At 38.2% G+C, this 17338-nt stretch overlaps 1 protein-coding gene across 1 annotated transcript in view; it reads left to right on the top strand.

Annotated features, from left to right (window-relative positions):
- Positions 1-17338, top strand: part of AKAP9 (A-kinase anchoring protein 9) — an 82165-nt gene that overhangs the window by 57494 nt on the left and 7333 nt on the right. The window contains exons 30-42 of the mRNA XM_026039366.1: positions 2623-3705; positions 4947-5093; positions 5467-5970; positions 6391-6454; positions 7157-7275; positions 8171-8362; positions 9200-9388; positions 10122-10266; positions 10919-11138; positions 12776-12926; positions 13543-14208; positions 15240-15445; positions 15965-16073. Coding sequence (XP_025895151.1) covers positions 2623-3705; positions 4947-5093; positions 5467-5970; positions 6391-6454; positions 7157-7275; positions 8171-8362; positions 9200-9388; positions 10122-10266; positions 10919-11138; positions 12776-12926; positions 13543-14208; positions 15240-15445; positions 15965-16073 — 3795 coding nt within the window. The remainder of the gene's footprint in view (positions 1-2622; positions 3706-4946; positions 5094-5466; positions 5971-6390; positions 6455-7156; positions 7276-8170; positions 8363-9199; positions 9389-10121; positions 10267-10918; positions 11139-12775; positions 12927-13542; positions 14209-15239; positions 15446-15964; positions 16074-17338) is intronic.

Below are 17338 nucleotides of genomic sequence, written 5' to 3'. Positions count from 1 at the left end.
ACATATTTCTGAAAGCTTTTGCAGACTCCTGCTTTATGTTGCTAGTTGCTTTTCCTAATTTTTTTTTTTTTTTTAGTAGGGATTTTCTTTGCCTACTTTCTATTTATTATTCTGCTTTGTATCTGCTTTAGTTCTGTCCTTGGACTGTTCCTTGTTCTGAATTCTTCTAATACTTGTGAGCATTTAGCAGTATTTTGGTAGCTCTGCCTTCCTTCTGCCATCTTCCATACCGTGGCTCACCTTCAGTGCGTTGTGTTTCATTGACACCTGCTGGCACACGTTGTATCTTCTATCCAGTCTGAAACGTGCTGGATGTACAAAATTTATAGCAAGAAATGTGTTAAATTTCAGTAAACAAGATAATCCTTGTTATTTTCTATTATCTTCAAATTATGTATTTTTATAATAATAAGCTTGAGTATATCTAGCTTATTTCCAGTTTTATACAGTCATAATGTATTTGATTTCAACAGAAATGCCACTTACTTTACAATGATGCACGTGCCAGCAGAAGCAGGATGTTAGTCTCACAATTTTTAGAGTATRGAATAGAGAATAGAGTTCCTCTGCTTTACACAGTGATCCTAGTAATAAGGTTATRTCATTTACCTTGAGAAACATACCCRGGAATGAGATATAAATCATTCTGATGATAGGTTCTTCCTTCTTTAATATAAAGTTTCATTTTCTTAATTTCATCCTCTTACTCAGCTATATTTTCCAGCACGTTAATTAAGAAGTCTGCTTGCCTCATTATGAGATCAGTATTAAATATGAATAGATRCTCCTTAGGTCAGTCGTTTTCCTAATCCTATCTTCATCCCACTAAGTGCTTCTATGTAATTGCTAGGTATGTGGCCTTCTGTGGTTCTTTACTCCATTATGTTATGAAGAACAGTCTTACTGACTAGATAGCAATCACCAGGATCACTCCTCTTCTAAAAAGCAGTGCCTTGTTCCCTTTTTCTTTAATGTTTTTCAGCTTCCTCTATTCTCTAGATTTTTTATTTAATGAGCTCTCACTTGCAAAATCAGATCTTCTAATTTGGTCACATTTTTTAAGTAATTTTTACAGAGTCATCTTACTGTATTGTCCAAACCTAATGATGGATAGAAAGGAAAAGGAGAGAGATCAACTGTTTTAGTAATAAATATAACCCTCACTCTTCTCCTGCTCATTTTTTTTTCTTCTTAATGTTTCTGTAAGTCTCTTTTACATTACTTAGGTACTATCACTGATTTTATTTTATGCTATTCCATTCCGAATATTCTGACAAATTTTCTTCTGTCTTTTTTATTTCCAGTGTAGAAGTTCTGTTCGTTTCAGACTTTCAGACATTTTCTTATGAAAATATATATACTTAGTTTCTTTGTTCTGTTCTCTGTATAATCCAGCCTGTTACTTTTGCAAAGGATTCTTTGATGTTTTTCCTAACTTTAATAAGAATTTGCTCCCACTGCACTTTTAATTAGCAATTCTTTTATAACATTCTTAAGATTTACTCAATTGGAATCTTTTCTTTAATTTTTGTGCCCTCTTATTTCTTTCTTCTTAGAAGTTGATATAAGAAGAAGACTTCTTTTTGTCTGCATCATAAAATGATACCTCTGATTTTTGGATAGGTAAACTAATAAACACSCCTAGCTTCCCCTCTCTCTTCTTTAATTCCAGCTATAGCACAAAAAAAAATTTGCCTTACATATTGGCTGCCCCATGTGTACTTTGCATGCCCATATGTGTATATATGCAGGCACAGGCACACATACACACAGTCATGTGCTTGTGTGTRTATGTATACAAGAGGTTTATGGTAGGTTATATATAGGTTTATATGTACTTCTAGGTTTCTGATAAGGAATGTCAGAGTCAGCTGATGCATGTTTCCAGTGGCATCAGAGAGAAAAAAAATACGTTTGCATTTTTCAACACATTTAATTAAAGGTTTGTTCGTGTTTAAAATGTATATCCATCTTAACTGGCTGTGGCCAGTATGCATCCATTTACATGTATTTGTATGGTGCCTCTGAGTGAAGAACACAATATCTGATAAATTTAGCTGAAGCTCTGGTGGCTTTTGTTTTTTTTTTTAATAAATGTAATTTCTTTATATAATGTACTTCAAGATAACCCATCTGTAGGTGCTAGGCTTTTTAAGTCKTGGTTCCCTGGAATTCTTTGAGTAAGTCTAGTATATTCATCCTTGATTGAGTAAGAAAATTGACCAGCACAGATGCAACCACTCCCATTTGTTTCCACTGTGATTTTTAATAGGAAGGATGACCCAGGGCTTCAGACAAAATAGGTAGAAAAAAATATATTGTAAACACTTAAACTTCAGTGCTTCATACCTCAATGACTGTTATGAATATCTCACTTCTTGCAACACTTTCTCACATATTTTACAGTTTATTACGTCTACAGGCTGGTTTGTCCATCCTGTGTGAAGTTACTCTCATAAAGCTTTGCTAGAGGCATCCCATCAGGAAGTACAGGAAGTTCTTTCTTTTACAAGACTTTGCCATGTGTCTTTAAACTGTTGCCATGAAATCCAGGGAATAAAATAAAATAAAATACATTGAGGGTTTAATACTTACTCATGAGTTCCTTTGATATCTTTTCAGGTTATTGAAGAGAAAAATGAGCATATACGGGAGCTCGAAGCCCAGGTGGAATGTCTGAAAAGTGATCAGGAACGCGTAAGGAAAAAAAATGATGAGGAAGTGGAGCAGTTGAATGATGTGATTGAGAAGCTTCAGCAGGAACTGGCAAATATTGAACAAAAAGTTCCTGCAGACATCACTGCCCTTCAGGAGGACGCCGACAGTCTGAAGCACACGCTTGAAACAGTTCTGGCAGAAAAAGCAGCTTTGGAGACACACATGGAGAACATTAATGTAGAGGCATCTAGAACAAAGAATGAGCTTGAGGAAACTAAGTTAAAAATGAACACGCTGGAGCAAGAAATAAATTTGTTAAAAAAAGAACATGAAAGAATAACAGAGAAGTGTGTTTGTGCAGTGACAAAAGGTGATAGGGAAAAAACAGAAGACTGCAGCAACAGAAAAGCTGAAAATGTGGAAGAAGGCTCACGTGAGAAGGTAGAATTGCTAGATCAGGGCCAGTCTGCAGAGGAAAATGCAGGAGTCGTCATCAGCAAGATGGAAGCACAACTGCAGCAGCTTCAGGCATGTGTGAAGGACAAAGATACAGAACTGTGCCAGTCCTACAAAGAAATAAAGGACTTGAAAGAGCAAGGCAAGGCTGAACGAGAAACACTTACAAAGAAGATACTAGACCTGGAGAAAGCACTTGTGGAAAAGGTGGCGGCCGCTCTTGTGAGCGAGGTTCAGCTCAGTGCAGTTCAAGAGCAAAAGCAACTCGTGCAGGAGATGCAGGCACCTTCAGGGTGTTCAGAGGAGGCAAATAAGAGTGCCCAAACAGAGGACTTGGAAGATGGAGCTGAAAATGAGATGACATCAAAATTATCACTCTTGGCACACAAGCTTACTGAGAAGGAGAGTGAGCTGGCAAAAATGAACCACAGCTTAGAGCTAGAGAAAGAAAATGTAAAGATTGCACAGGAGGAGGCTGAATGGAAGGAGCAGAGACTCTTAGAGCTTCAGCAACTGCTAGAAGAGATTCAAGAAAAACATAAAAAGGAGATTCAGAAGTACATGAAGCAAGAAGGAATGCAGGTGTTTCAGGTAATCACGTATCGCTTTTTTTTCCATTGTTTTCAGTAAGATCATTTATTTTGTGATCATGAGAATGAGACCAATGAGACCACTTTTAAATGAAACCAATATTGGGTATGTTCTGTTGCGTGCGGTAGACTTTTGTTTCTCTAGTATTCGTGGAGTTCCAAAAAGTAAGAGAAGATGTTATTCTACATACAGTCCCATAGCAGTTTTCATTTTGCCCTAAAATTAACTTGTCTCTTTGTAGATATAGGGTCATTAGATTTTGAACATATACTTTTTTATTCTTATTTAGGATGGGGATAAAATGGGGTGAATTTTTCACACAAGTAGCTTACATGACAAAGAGGTRGAGAGACAAAAAGATAAAAATGATCTAAGCAAGAGTTTGAAATACATAAATGAGTGAAGGCAGCTTTCCTTATAGTGATATAATTGCTTGTTTTATATCTGTTTATTTATCTTCAGATTTTAGTTTACTTTTGTTTGTTTTCCTGCCTTCATTCTGATATTTCCCACCAGTAACTTTCRCCGGTGTATGTTTCTCCTGATTTCCATCCATTAGTAGTTATGCTGTATGAATTTAAAACCTACAAAGTGGACTGTACCCTGTGGCTAGTTTTTAATTAAAAATCACAATCTGTATTGCGGAAGCTTGGAGAGATAATGGAAATCCAAGACCAGAAAAAAATCTAAGTCATTCAATTGGCATTTAGGTGGAAGGTCTTGGAAGGAGTCTTAGAAGGTGGAAGATTGTGATTATATTATTATATTCTTATAAATATTCTTATACGCATATAAGAATTGTATAATTCTTATGTATATATTCATATTCTTATATACATTATATTCTTATATACATTTAATATATAAAATTCTTATATTCTTATAAATTAAAAAGTACTATGAGGCTGCATTTCCTGCTGCTTGGCTGGAAGATGTCGGGCCCTGTAGATTTGGGCCCTTCCTAGGTGGTATGACTAGTTTCTATTTACAGTCCAATAAACTGTGRAAAGAGTCTTTCCACCCACACATACCCAGTTTGTGGCTGTTATCAAAAACACTTTCTTGAGTTCTTTCTMTCTTTCTTGAGAGAGTGTGTTAATCCAAATAACATACATGTGTTTTTTCTCCCCTGTGGTCATCCTCATTTTTGGCTTCAGGGAATTGATGTGCAAGTGCCTTAATCAATATTATATTCTTCRTAAGATTCTTCAAGGTTCATCATATCTTGTGTTGTCCTATAGGTAGCAGCACAACTTGCAGAAGGTCAAAAAAGAAATGTACTCCCTGATGAATCTCAACTAGGARAAGGGAAGGAAGAGTCAGCTGCTGCTACAGAAGAGCTGAGTAGTTACAGAGAAGAGGCAGAAAAGCTTCGACAAGAACTAGCGGTAAGAGGCAGATTGTTCCATGATATAAAGGACTGTACAGGGCTTGCTGTGGTGCACATGTTATGAATGTTTTAATCTCGTACTGAAAATGCCACCAAGAAAAATGTTCACTCRCTATCTGCTGTCTGTGGAAAATAACTGGTGCTGTAGACAAAAATTGCATTTGTTGCCAACAACAGTGTGGTGACAGTTCTTAGCAGCAGAGAATCTAGAACCAAGTTCCCCCACATGTTAATATTTGCTACCAGGTATCATAGCCTCTTAAATGAAAATAAAGCTGAAATGAATTTTGATTGTATAGAGGGTTGTTGGGCTTTGGGGATTTTTGTGAAGCATTTGGAGGGAATACAATTCAAATWCTCCCTATTTACAGGTGAAAGAAGCAAATCTGGTACGTGCCCAGGAAGATCTGTGCAAAGTCAAAGAGAACCTAGTTCAGGCAGAAGAGAAACTTGCAAGTTATGTGAGAAAGGACAAGGAAATGGCAAAAGCTGAAAGCAAGAAGGATTTAGAAAGTCTGTCTGATTTGTCAGCCAGTGAGTCTGCTCTAGTTAGAAAAAACTCATCTTCACAGACTGACAAGACTGTGGAAATCAATAGCTCTGTTCAGACTTCACCAGTCCTTGCTGCAAATGCAGAAGTTCAAGTTGATTTGCAAAGTGGCTGCTCTTCAGAAGAGATTGCTGAGATCATTAGAGAATTCACGGAAAAGATTGATCAAATGCAAGAGCTGCATGCTGCAGAAATCATGGACATGGAGACGAGGCATATCGCTGAGTCTGAGGAATTAAAGAGAGAGAAGTTTGTTGCAGTCCAAGTATTGACTGAAGAATGTAATTCTTTAAAGGAAGTTATAGAAACTCTGCGGGCTAAAGAGGTATTCATGTCATTTTATATTATTCATCTCATYTTATATTCATTATACTACCTTGATTCTTGTTTTTACTCTAGCTACTGAGTCTTTTAAGTGCGAAGCATCATTAATGTTTAGTGTAAAGTTTTCAAGTTTCCCATTTCCACAGCCTAGGAGAGACTGTGAATCCCTTCCCCAGCAGTTCAGCTTTGAGAGTGTGCCCTCCTGTCAGATGCTTCTGTGTGCTACCTTCTTGAATCTGGTCTCTGGGGATAAATGTAGATTGCACATACAACACCATCTTTCTATTGGCTTTATTTAATTATTTATTTACTTATTTATTTATCAAGGGGGAGCAACTCTCCCTTCTTCTTCAAGTTTGCTCCCTGTTGGGAGGGAGCATGGTCTGATTGAAGGTTTAATTGTTCTCTTTTCTAAATTCAGGGGATACAGATTTCTGGATTAGCATCTTCTCCGCTTTGTCAGGCTAAAGATGCATGTTCTAGTGGTAAGAAACTTTTTTTTATTATTTTTTTCAGTATTATAAATTCAATTTGCTTTTCTGATTTAGAGTTTGTTGTTAAAGAGTTGGCATTCCAAGGAACAAAATCAACCACACCCCCAGGTGACGCGGGAATCCTTTCTCAATGAGTAACTGGTGCTGATCGTGCCATGTCTATTATCCCATGGCAGAGAGAAACATCTGCGGATGAGATGGGTTGAGGGTAGAAATTAGAGGCGAATTTTTTTTCTTCCAAATGGAGTTTGGTATTTTTCTTGCAGACTCCAATGTCTCTTCAGAGTGACTACATCATCTCTTGATAGATTTTAAAGCTAAAGCTCCCTCACAAATAGAGATGATGGCAAGTATTTTTTTCAAGAGCAGCAAAAAGGGTTAATGAGATCCTTTTCAGAGGCCAGGGCTAAATGTATTCATGAGGGTTTGTGAGAAGAACTCCTGAAAATAGTTATTTTTCYGTCCTTTAAAACTAACTGGGATTTTAAAGTTTGGGGATTTTTTGTTTGTTTTGCTGTTACTGCTTTGAAAGTAAAAAAGAAAAAMTAAAAAACAGGTAGTCTCCAGGCTTAATATCAACTGCAGTGACATGCAGCCACCTGTTATAACAACAGACAAAAATACTTTTTGATGCCTGTTCTTCAAAGGTTCACAGTATTCCAGCTTTAATGTTTTTCTCTCCTTTTATTTTAGACTCTGGTTCAGACTGGAGTCAAGGAATGTATCTTGCTCAGACTCAAGGATCTGACACTGTATCTGAAGGAATAGATGAAGGTGAAACTTCAACAGATTTACTCCCTCAAAAAATTAAGGTAAAATAGAACAGATCGTTTTTATTATGGAACAGGAGCGATGCTACAAAAAGCTCAGGAGCTGCTGCTTGATCACTGAACATAAAGTCATTTTGATAATTTTTAAGTGTTAATGTTAATGCATTAAAATACTATTTTAGTGCATTTTACAGGACTTCTGATATTTGATGTGCATTGTATTTAGAAAGGTCCATAACGAGTTAAATATGTTTTGACAAAACATATGCCATTACATTTGAAATGGAATCTTTCACAGAAAATTAAATTAGATTAGATTATACATGAGTTTCATAAAACTAAATTAATTCTCAGTTACAGTTATGAAAATAGAGCTAGTTTTTTTTTTTATTTCTTCATATTAATGATATGGCATAAACATATTATACAATTACTGCATAATTTCTATAATTTCTGTAGTTATAAAATAATAATTGTATTATGAAAGTAAATTAGTRTATTTATTGTAAGTAGTAATGGTGAAATAGATAGCTTAATAGAGATATCAGATAATTTAATGCAGAGCTTAACTGGAAGCTTCCCAAACTTGGAAGTTGGTTTCCATCAGGAATTCAGTTTAAAATTCAAGTATTTTTAACAGGTTTAAAATTTTAACAGTTTAAAATTCAAGTATTTATTTAACAGGTGAACTATGGGAAATTTCCTTCAATACTGAGATTCCTCAGTAATCTAATCTGATCTAGTGGAGGCTTCTCTCAGTATTGGGTGAACAGGGAACTGATCAAAGAACTGAGTAACACTTCTGTTATTGGTACAAAGGAAGCCTAAGTAGTTTCCTTATGCTTATTAATTTTAAAATAATGATATTCCAGCAGTATGGATTGAGATTTTTATTACTAGGAGTGATATTACTGGTTTATTCTTGTATTTACTGTAGGGTTTGCTGAGAGCAGTCCATCAYGAAGGCATACAGGTTTTGTCTCTCACTGAATTTCCATATGGTGAGAGAGAGATACAGTCCCCTAAGCAAGGGCCAGAAACTTGGTCTGAAGAAAGGARAGCTTTGCTAAGCACCATTGCATCTCTGAAAGACCTGATTGCCAAAATGCAACTTCACAGGGAAGCGGAGGTATGAACACTATTTAAAAAGTCTATCTAGATTAAAAATTTGAAAATATCAAAGCTTCATAAGGCACATTCATAATTCAGCATTAAATTCTGCTAATAKGCAGTTGTGAGGCAAGATTTCAGAAATATGAAGTAGTAAAATGCAGGTTAAAATTACAACTTTCACTTGTTCTTCTGTGTAACAGGACTTTGTTATTAAAATGAGGCTGTAGTGAGAGAACAGAATATGTTTAAATCGCTTAAAAATATTGAACAAAGCTAATATTAATCAGTAATTTGTTAAAACTTGTGTATAGGGATTTGCTTCTATAACTAACCCAGATACACTTTTGGAGCTATGTAGGCAGTTTCCTTTTGCATTTCCGTCAGTGTGCAAAGTGTGTGTGGGGAGTTAAAACTCTGTTGCAATAAATYTAATAAAATTAAATCTTCTTCTGCACAGCATATAGTTCTGTTGCTGTGTAAAAATGGAATTTAAACATAGGTAAACAGAATTTAAATATATGTGATGTCATGAAAATTAAAAGGGTAGTATAATACAGTAACATAAATGATATCTATATGGGACTAAGTTTTCAGCTATGAAAATCTAAATTACTCCCATGTAAAATATACATACAAATTGTTTTTCATGAAGTTTAACATTTGTGCATATGGAGGAAATTATTGCATGTGTGCCATAGGTAGAGGCATCTATGTGAACAAATGTTATGCAGCTATTGAATAAGAAAAGCTCAGCAATCCTCTGAAAACACCCACTTCATGTAGTAAATAGCAATGCCAACTCAAAAGTAATGTAATCTTTGAATTTTGCTAAATATTTTTTATATCGTTTTAGACTTCTGCAAGTTCTGAATGTGCTGAAGGCGTCTCCGACTGGCGAGGAGAACTCCTACATGCCGTCCAGCAGGTCTTTGCGAAGGAACAAAACGTGCTCCTCGCTGCATTTCAAACTGAGCTTGCAGAAGTGGGCACAGGAGATGCAGTGATGCTGATGAATCACCTCGAGCGCAGACTACTAGAGCAGGTAACGTAAAACGTCCTTTAGTCAAGGCCTATTTATACTGATCTTAGATTTTAAATTTTAATGCGTAAGTCTGTTAAAATATGTATAGTGTTGCATCTGATACTCGGAGGATGAAAGCAGAGGAAGACTTGTGGGAAGAAAAGATGTCTGATGCAGTGAGGAGACAGATTTTTGGATACTCAAGCTACAGAAAGAGTACAACCTGTAGAGATAATTATGAAGTGAAAACAGTTGTCCTGAGCTTGATTTCATTTAGTTAATTAGCGATACGTTAGGCAGGCTGAGAGAAAGAGTACCTTTATACGTGAAGCAAATTGTAAGGAGGGAAAGTGATAAGGCTGCTATTCAGGCAGACAGGTCTGTTATCTTCTGTGGGACATGCAAGGATTAGGGAGGAAAATCAGAATTTCCCATAAAACTAATAGCTCTTTTGATCGTACAGTTTTGGTGGCTAGTCRGGTAATAAGGTAAGGCAAGCAGTTCTTTTTTGTATTACAATATTTCATAATTATGCCTTCATTTAAATTGCTTTTAATATGACTTTATAATATAATGTGACTTTATAATATAAAATAATAATAATAAAATAATAATATAACACAATGACTTTATAAGCAAATATAGTATCTGCACTCTCTAGATACTTTCGTAACTATACTGTTTTAAAAAAAAAATCTGAAAAAAAATCTGAAAAAAAAAGTTTTACTTCTGCATTTGTTTTAAATGTTAATAGGCCACTAACCAGCGAGCAGCTATGGACTGTCTTCAGAATGCAGACAGAAGAAGTTTGCTAATGGAGATTCAAGTATTACATGCTCAGATGAGCAGTAAGAAAACTAATCCAAAGAGAGAACAAGAGGTTGAGTCAAAAAGCCAAGGTAATTGTGGTCCATTTCCATATGATTTTACATCAGTACCTTTAGATAAAGTTGTAGGTGGAGAACTATTGACTCTTTTTTTTTCTTCTGTGTGATCTTGATATTAATCTAATGTCCTGAGCATGCTGAGTTTTCATTTTTTTCAATCTTGCTGGACACATTTTGCAAAATTTATGAAGTAGTCCATGTTGTTATGGATCATATCTAACTGAAAGGGATGCAAAGCTATTTTGATTATTATAAAAATCAGGTTTGCATGTTAAGTGCTTAGGTCCAACAGCCCTGAAATTCTATAAGTTGGAAATTCCGTCATAAATAAACCAAGTAACAACTAAACCGAACAACAAAAATGTAAAGATGCACTTTAAAACTTAAGGTAATCAAATGCCTGATTTTGTCATTAATATTTTCTATAACTGTTATATTTTGGAAAATAAAACCATGCACATCATTATGTTAGTAATAAGCCATTCCAAATTATTTATAGGAAATGTTATTTAGGTTAATGATGGTTTGGTTTTTTTTTAAATGGTAACTGTTAGTCATAATTCAGGTGACATATATATTCAAATGGTTATGCATATAGTCTGTTAAATAAGTTTAAGAGTTAAATAAGTTTAAGTAATTTCCGTGTTAATGATTCTCTCATTAGAAATGCTGGAGTACAATATGCAGCAGAGACAGTCACAGATACTGGAGATGCAAGTGGAGCTCCGGAGTGTGAAGGACAGAGCAGCTGAGCTTCAGGAGCAGCTGAATTCGGAGAGAATGATGGGGGCTGAGCTGAAAAACGAGCTCGCACAAGCTAAACTAGAGCTGGAAACCACCCTTAAAGCACAGCACAAGCACTTCAAGGACCTAGAAGCCATCAGGTGTGGCTTTCAGGGCCAGGTGTTCTTTGTTGACGGCAAAAATAATCTTTTCTGCAATGCCTTAAATCGTAATACTGATTTTATTCAGGAAGTTGTCGTGTAAATGGCATGTCATGTGAATGCTTCTCTTTTTTTTTTTTTTTTTCTAGAAAATGTGCCTGACAAAAAATAGACTTCTGTCTTAGTTGACAAAAAAAAAATGTATAGATTAAGGAGATCTGATTTATAGTGTGGTTTAATGACATACTAATATTGAGGAAGTTTGGGTGATTTTTTTCAACATTAGACTACTGTTTGCAAACTAATTATATCATATTTATTAATGTAGAGGTTTTCCTGTTTCTTGGAGAACTTGGAGAAAAAAAAGTTGCTGAGTTCTGATGACATTGCAGGTATTTTTGTATGCAACTCATAACTTGTTAGTTTTGCTTTGGGGTGGACCCAGCAGCAGAGTTGCCAAGCCAACCATTTTGAAAGATATTCAATAAATATTTTATTATTAATGCCTTAACTAGGTGAGTAGCCTCCTATATGGTAATGTAATGTTCGGGTCAGTGATAGCAAACTAAGAGAGCTACTAAATTGCTAAACTAATTTACTTGGTATTGCCTTGATAGATCAGTGACAGCAGAGTTCTGCTCTGTGTTCTGTGGAGGCAGTTTGTTCAGCTAAAGATATTTCTGCTTTTGTGGGGAAAGGCAAAAAGATGCCATAAGCTCCCCTGATGTCCTCCAGCTTGACTTTAACCTGAAATTATCCTAGCTCACACACACACACACACACACACACACACACACACGTTATTTTGAAGCTAAGCTCTCTGTTGTTGCACATTCATGACCATTTTATTCCAGGGCAGTGATCAGTGCCTCGGGACCCTTCCATTTACATGGAGAATGGAGCTGTAGGGTACTCTCCATCAGCCTGGGGATGAAGTGGGGCAACCAGCCTTGGGCCTTCTTCCTTCTGCTGCCCCCAGCACGGCCAGCTGCTCTCTCCTCTATGGAACAGGCCCATTTACTGGGTTTCATTGCAAACTGGGGTCTGACTCATAGCTGCCCTTCYTGGCTCCATCCTTGAAGCCCTTTTTGCTTGCTGACAGTATTGGCTGGTGGGATTTACTTTCTCRCACTAACTTGAATATTTTTATGATTTTTCACTACATGAGATAACCTTTCCAAYGCTGAAAAGTCCCTCTAGACTCCTGCTAAAAAGTTAGCAGGATGGATGTGCTTTCTGTTAAGTGTAGAGCTGTGCAGTTCTTTGGGATACTTGAGGGTTTTTTTCTAAATAGTTTTTTCACTCTTATTCTACTACATGAGTAGTGTTTTCAGTGAAGAAGATGGAGTAAATACGAACTAACTGATGTTACTGTTGTGTGGTTAGAGCTATACTCTTATATCTATATGTGCCAAAAAAAAAGAAAAAAAAATGAGCACGGGATTCCTCTGAAGTTCTGTGTCTTGAAATGAATTATTCATTGAATTCATTAATGAAGCATCCAGATAATCTGAGTAAATGTGTGGCTGTTTGAACAGCTTGTAAATGGAAAATAATTATGAGCCTAAATTATGTTTTGCCTCTAAAGTGTGCCCATATTTGACAACACTCTTACAGATTGCCTGTTTGTCTTTTAGGAGTGAAGTTAAAGAAAAGGCAGCTGAGCTGGATGTGCTTAAGGACACGATGGCAAGCGAGCAGAAGAAATCCAGGGAGTTGCAGTGGGCTTTGGAAAAGGAAAAAGCTAAAATGGAGCGCACAGAGGAAAGGGGAAGAGAAGAGCTTGAGGTATCTCCCCCTGATCTCCAATTGCCTGCAACATAAAGGATCGTGCAAATACTCTTTAGGCTAGCAATTCATCTCAGTTGATGTTTTTCTGCCAAAACACTGTTTTTAAGGAGACACGTTGTTTGTCTCTTCAAACATCAGCCCACTCACCTCATGAAACCCAMGCCAGAAGGGGGTAGGAGGCTCCTGTAGAAGGGAATACACTGCTAGGCTCTGTCGTGCCTCTGCAGTATACGATACAGGGAGGCTAAAGCAGGTATCAAGGTAAAACAGCAGCTACTTTAACAGCAGGGATTTGTTTGTATTGCTAAGCCTTAACTTTCACAGTTCTGGACAGTAAATGTAGTTAAGCGCCTTAAACCTCAGAACTGTGGCTCCTCTCATCTCATAAAAAGTGTGTTACAATTATCTTTATGAGTTGATCTGATTTTAAAGACATCTGTAGTATTTTCTAACATCAGCTGGAAATGCAGCCTGCAAGTGTCATGGGAATTATAAATAGCAAGACCCGCTGGAAGCAGCCTGTGTACAGCAAACGTATGTGCAGTTTTCAGRAGATAATGCAAAGTATATAGAAATTGTTTTAATCCATTTTTCTTCTGTTTTCTCGTGAAAGGATTTGAAATTTTCACTCGAAGATCAAAGGCAGAAGAACTTAGAGTTAAATAAACTTTTGGAGCAAGAGAAGCAGCTATCAAGTGATCTGCAGCAAAAAATTGAATGCCAGGAAGCCCTGAGTGCTGCCCAGCTGTCACATGAACGAGGCCGTAATTCAGAATTGCAGGTGCTCCTTGAATCAGAGAAGGTTCGAGCGCTTGAAATAAGCACTGCCCTAGAAAGGGAGAAGGAGCTCTGTGCTCAGCTTCAAAGTGCTGAAGACAAGGGGCAAGCTGGAACACCAAATCCATCTGAGGAGTTGCTTAAAGAGCTGCAGAAACAAATGGATGAGAAGCATGACCGCGTGGTGGAGCTGGTGAGTGAGATGGAGAAGTACAAACTGGAATCTGTGCAGGTGAGACAGCAACTGGAAGAGGAAAGGCAGCTCCAGAGGAAAGCATTACAAGCAGAACAAGAGGCTAACATAGTAGCACAGAAGAAACTCCGTGAACTGGAGTCCAAAATAGAAGATCTTCAGTGGCAGCTTGGAGAAAAGAAACAAGAAGTTCATAAATTAGGAAATGAAGCGAAGAAATTGCAGGAAATAATCCAAGAACTGCAGAAAAAGGAGCAGGAGAATGAAGCAAAAAGGGAGGCTGAAAGAATAAACCACAATCACAGTGAGGTACAGTAAGACTTGAGCCATGTAATTCTAAACTGTGCAATTTTGCTTTAATTCTCTTGTTTGGTTAGAATCATTTCTCACCGTCTTTCCTCCATCTATAAAATAGTTTCTGGATTATATCTGTTAAAAATAGAGGCAGCAGGGAGCTCACTGAGCTGCCCTAGTTGTGCCACCCAGAGCTTCTCACACCCCTTCTCTGCAAATGCAGCTGCAGAGGTGAGTAGGGGGGGTGCAAATAGGAGAAGAGCATCTGCATGAATGTGAGAGCTTGTATCCAGGTACAGCAGGGCAGGAATATTGCCCACACCCGGGCTAGCAAGTGACCTGGTCCTGCTCCAGCTCAGCGTTCCCAATCCTGGTCAGCATTCCAGGAGTGCTCCAGGTCAGCGTTCCTAATGCCTAGCCCACAGACCACAGGTGGGCTTTGAAACACCAAAAATTGATCTGTCCAGTGACTGCAGCAATTAAATGAATAAATAGGCAAACCTGCATACACGTGAATTGGATACGGATGTGTTAGCAAACAAAATAAAAGGAGGAAATTGAGGCAAGGCAAACATTAATCACAGAGTTGGCTTAATTTTTAGATTATTGAAAAATGGAACTGCTGTTGACTGTGAATTCTCTTTTTTTTTTCCTTATAAAAAGGGTTTGAGCAAGTTTAAAAATATTTTAAAGTCTTTTAAATCTGTAGGAAGTTTGCTAGGAGAGGTAAGAGTTGCCAAATGGATAATTTGCCGATAGCTCTCGATAGGGTTGGCAGGACACTTGTTTCTTTGGCAATTATATTTTTTTGCCCCCATCTTGTAACTTGTCCCCAATTTTTGGCTTACCTTATTTGTGGAGCCAGGCAGAGCATTTTCTCTTCATTTGTTTTGGCCACTGCTCCTAATGTTCTGAAAACCTGCCCGTAGCCACAGGGAGGGTGTTGCTGGGAAGCACGTGGTCCTTTGGCTGTGCGTTCAGAACGACTTGTTTGTGGTTGAAAGCACCGTGCCACGTGCAACCTGTGTGTAAATCCACCCCTCCAGAGAACCTGGGATACCCCGAACGAGAGAACAAGGAACTGGGTCCTCCAGCAGAAAATGGAAGGAGCTGAGAGCAACGAATCCGCGTTCCCGGCGCTGACGGCAGGAGGGGAGCTCTCCGCGGCCATGGGGGCTCTGGARAACGCCAGGCAGAAGCTGCAGGACGCGGCCCCCAGGCTGAGGCACCTGGCTCGGAAGGCTGCAAGCAGGTGGGATGAACCCTCAGGCTGCAGGTTGAGAGCAGCCTGCAAATCACCGGGCTCCAACTGTACTTTCCAGACTATCCTCTAACTAACTCCAGTGTTCTGGTCTGTAATATATCAATACGTTAAAATTTTAACAATTTAAAAATTGTAAAGCATTAAATATATGAAATTTGTCTTGAAATACTTGGGCAAAATAAAAGGCAGTGTGCCATAAAATTTTTTTTCACATGCATTTAACAAATTTGGGAGAATCAAAGTCACATTTCTAAACAAAACTCACGTAGAACTTTCCATCCCAAAACAGCAGTCGTTGTTCTATGTAAATTCGATGTAAATTGGAGGTGATTTAATTTAGTTAACAAAGTATCACTCAGCACTCTTGAAAACGTTGCTGTGGGCTGCAGTGGCTGCCCTGATGCACGTGGCTGAGGATGCAGGGAGTGTGGCCGACGGGGTGGCTGCTCTCTCAGTTGGACTGTGTGCTCTTAAACCGAGTTGTTGGACCTGTCCCGTTCGTTGCAGGTTACAGTTTGAAACRGCCGATGATGAAGACTTCACCACTATACAAAATGCTATTGAAGAAGTCATCTCGGAACTACAAAAACTGCCCGGGTTGTCACACCTGGAAGAGGTGAGAGTGTGATGATGTAGCTTGATTTGCTGGGAGATTTTTGGACGGAGAAGGGCAAGGATCTGTTCAGTTTGTACTTGTCTGGGGCTGCACTTTATAGAAGAGAATCTGTTGCAGTGAATGTGCTGAGCTGAAGTTGGCAAAGTTGGTTTTGTTTCTTGTTTTTTCTTTTCTAGTTTTGATTCCTTTTAAAGTGAATTTATAGCTTTCAAATGCAAACTTTTCCATTCCTTACAAAGGACTTAGAGATAGCTGAAGTTCTTAACTTTTTTTAAAAAAATATATATTTTTGTATAATAGTATTTCCATAACTGCAGTTATAATGAGAAACTTTGCCCTGATATGAAAATCAACCTTTACTATTTAGCGTGTTCTGTTGATGCAGTGCATTTGCTTAAACTACCCAGTATTTATCAAAGAAAAGGTAATAGAAGATTTTGCACACCTAATTAATACATGTAATGGAGTCATCTGTGACAAAGACTTCCTTAATTATTTGTTTTTAACTGAACTTGACTGGGTCCTCACTGGTCCTCACCACTTTAAGCAAAGATTTTCAACATAGCTGCAAGTTTTGTGCATTGCTTATTTTTTTTTTTATTTTGCCTTTAAGTTGGAAAGAAATCGATCATAGAACCACAGAATGGTTAAGGTTGGAAGGGACCTCTGGGGATCATCTAGTCCAACCTCTCCTCCAGCAGGGACACCCAGAGCACGGGGCGGCATCCAGGCGGGTTTGGAAGATCTCCAGACAAGGAGAGTCCACAGCCTCCCTGGGCAGCCTGTRCCAGGGCTCTGGCACCCTCTCTGTAAAGAAATTTTTCCTTAAATTCCTGTGGAACTTCTGGTGCTTCAGTTTGTGGCGATTTCCTCTAGTTCTGTCAGTGGCCATTACTGAAAAGAGGCCGCCCCCTCCTCCTCACTCCTTCTCTTAAGGTATTTATATACAAATCRAAACACAGCAGGAGAGTTTGCTCGTGGTTAGGCTGCGCTTAAGCTCCTGAGACAACATTCTGCCATGWGTACCATGCACACCTTCTGCCCAAGGGGAAGTCATGTCTGACGAAMCTCATAGCCTTCTRTGATGGGAWGACAGGCTGGCTGGACGAGGGGAGAGCCGTGGATGTTGTCTACCTTGACTTCAGCAAGGCTTTCGACACTGTCTCCCATAACATCCTCATACGGAAGCTCCGGGAGACTGGACTAGACGAGTGCACGGTGCGGTGGATCGAGGCCTGGCTGGATGGCAGAGCTCAGAGGGTGGT

This window comes from Nothoprocta perdicaria, unplaced genomic scaffold, assembly GCF_003342845.1.
Source record: "Nothoprocta perdicaria isolate Ctin4 unplaced genomic scaffold, notPer1 scaffold_23, whole genome shotgun sequence".
In the NCBI taxonomy this organism is placed as follows: Eukaryota; Metazoa; Chordata; class Aves; order Tinamiformes; family Tinamidae; genus Nothoprocta; species Nothoprocta perdicaria.
The sequence above is the reverse complement of the archived record's forward strand: the minus strand, read 5'-3'. Positions and strand labels throughout refer to the sequence as shown.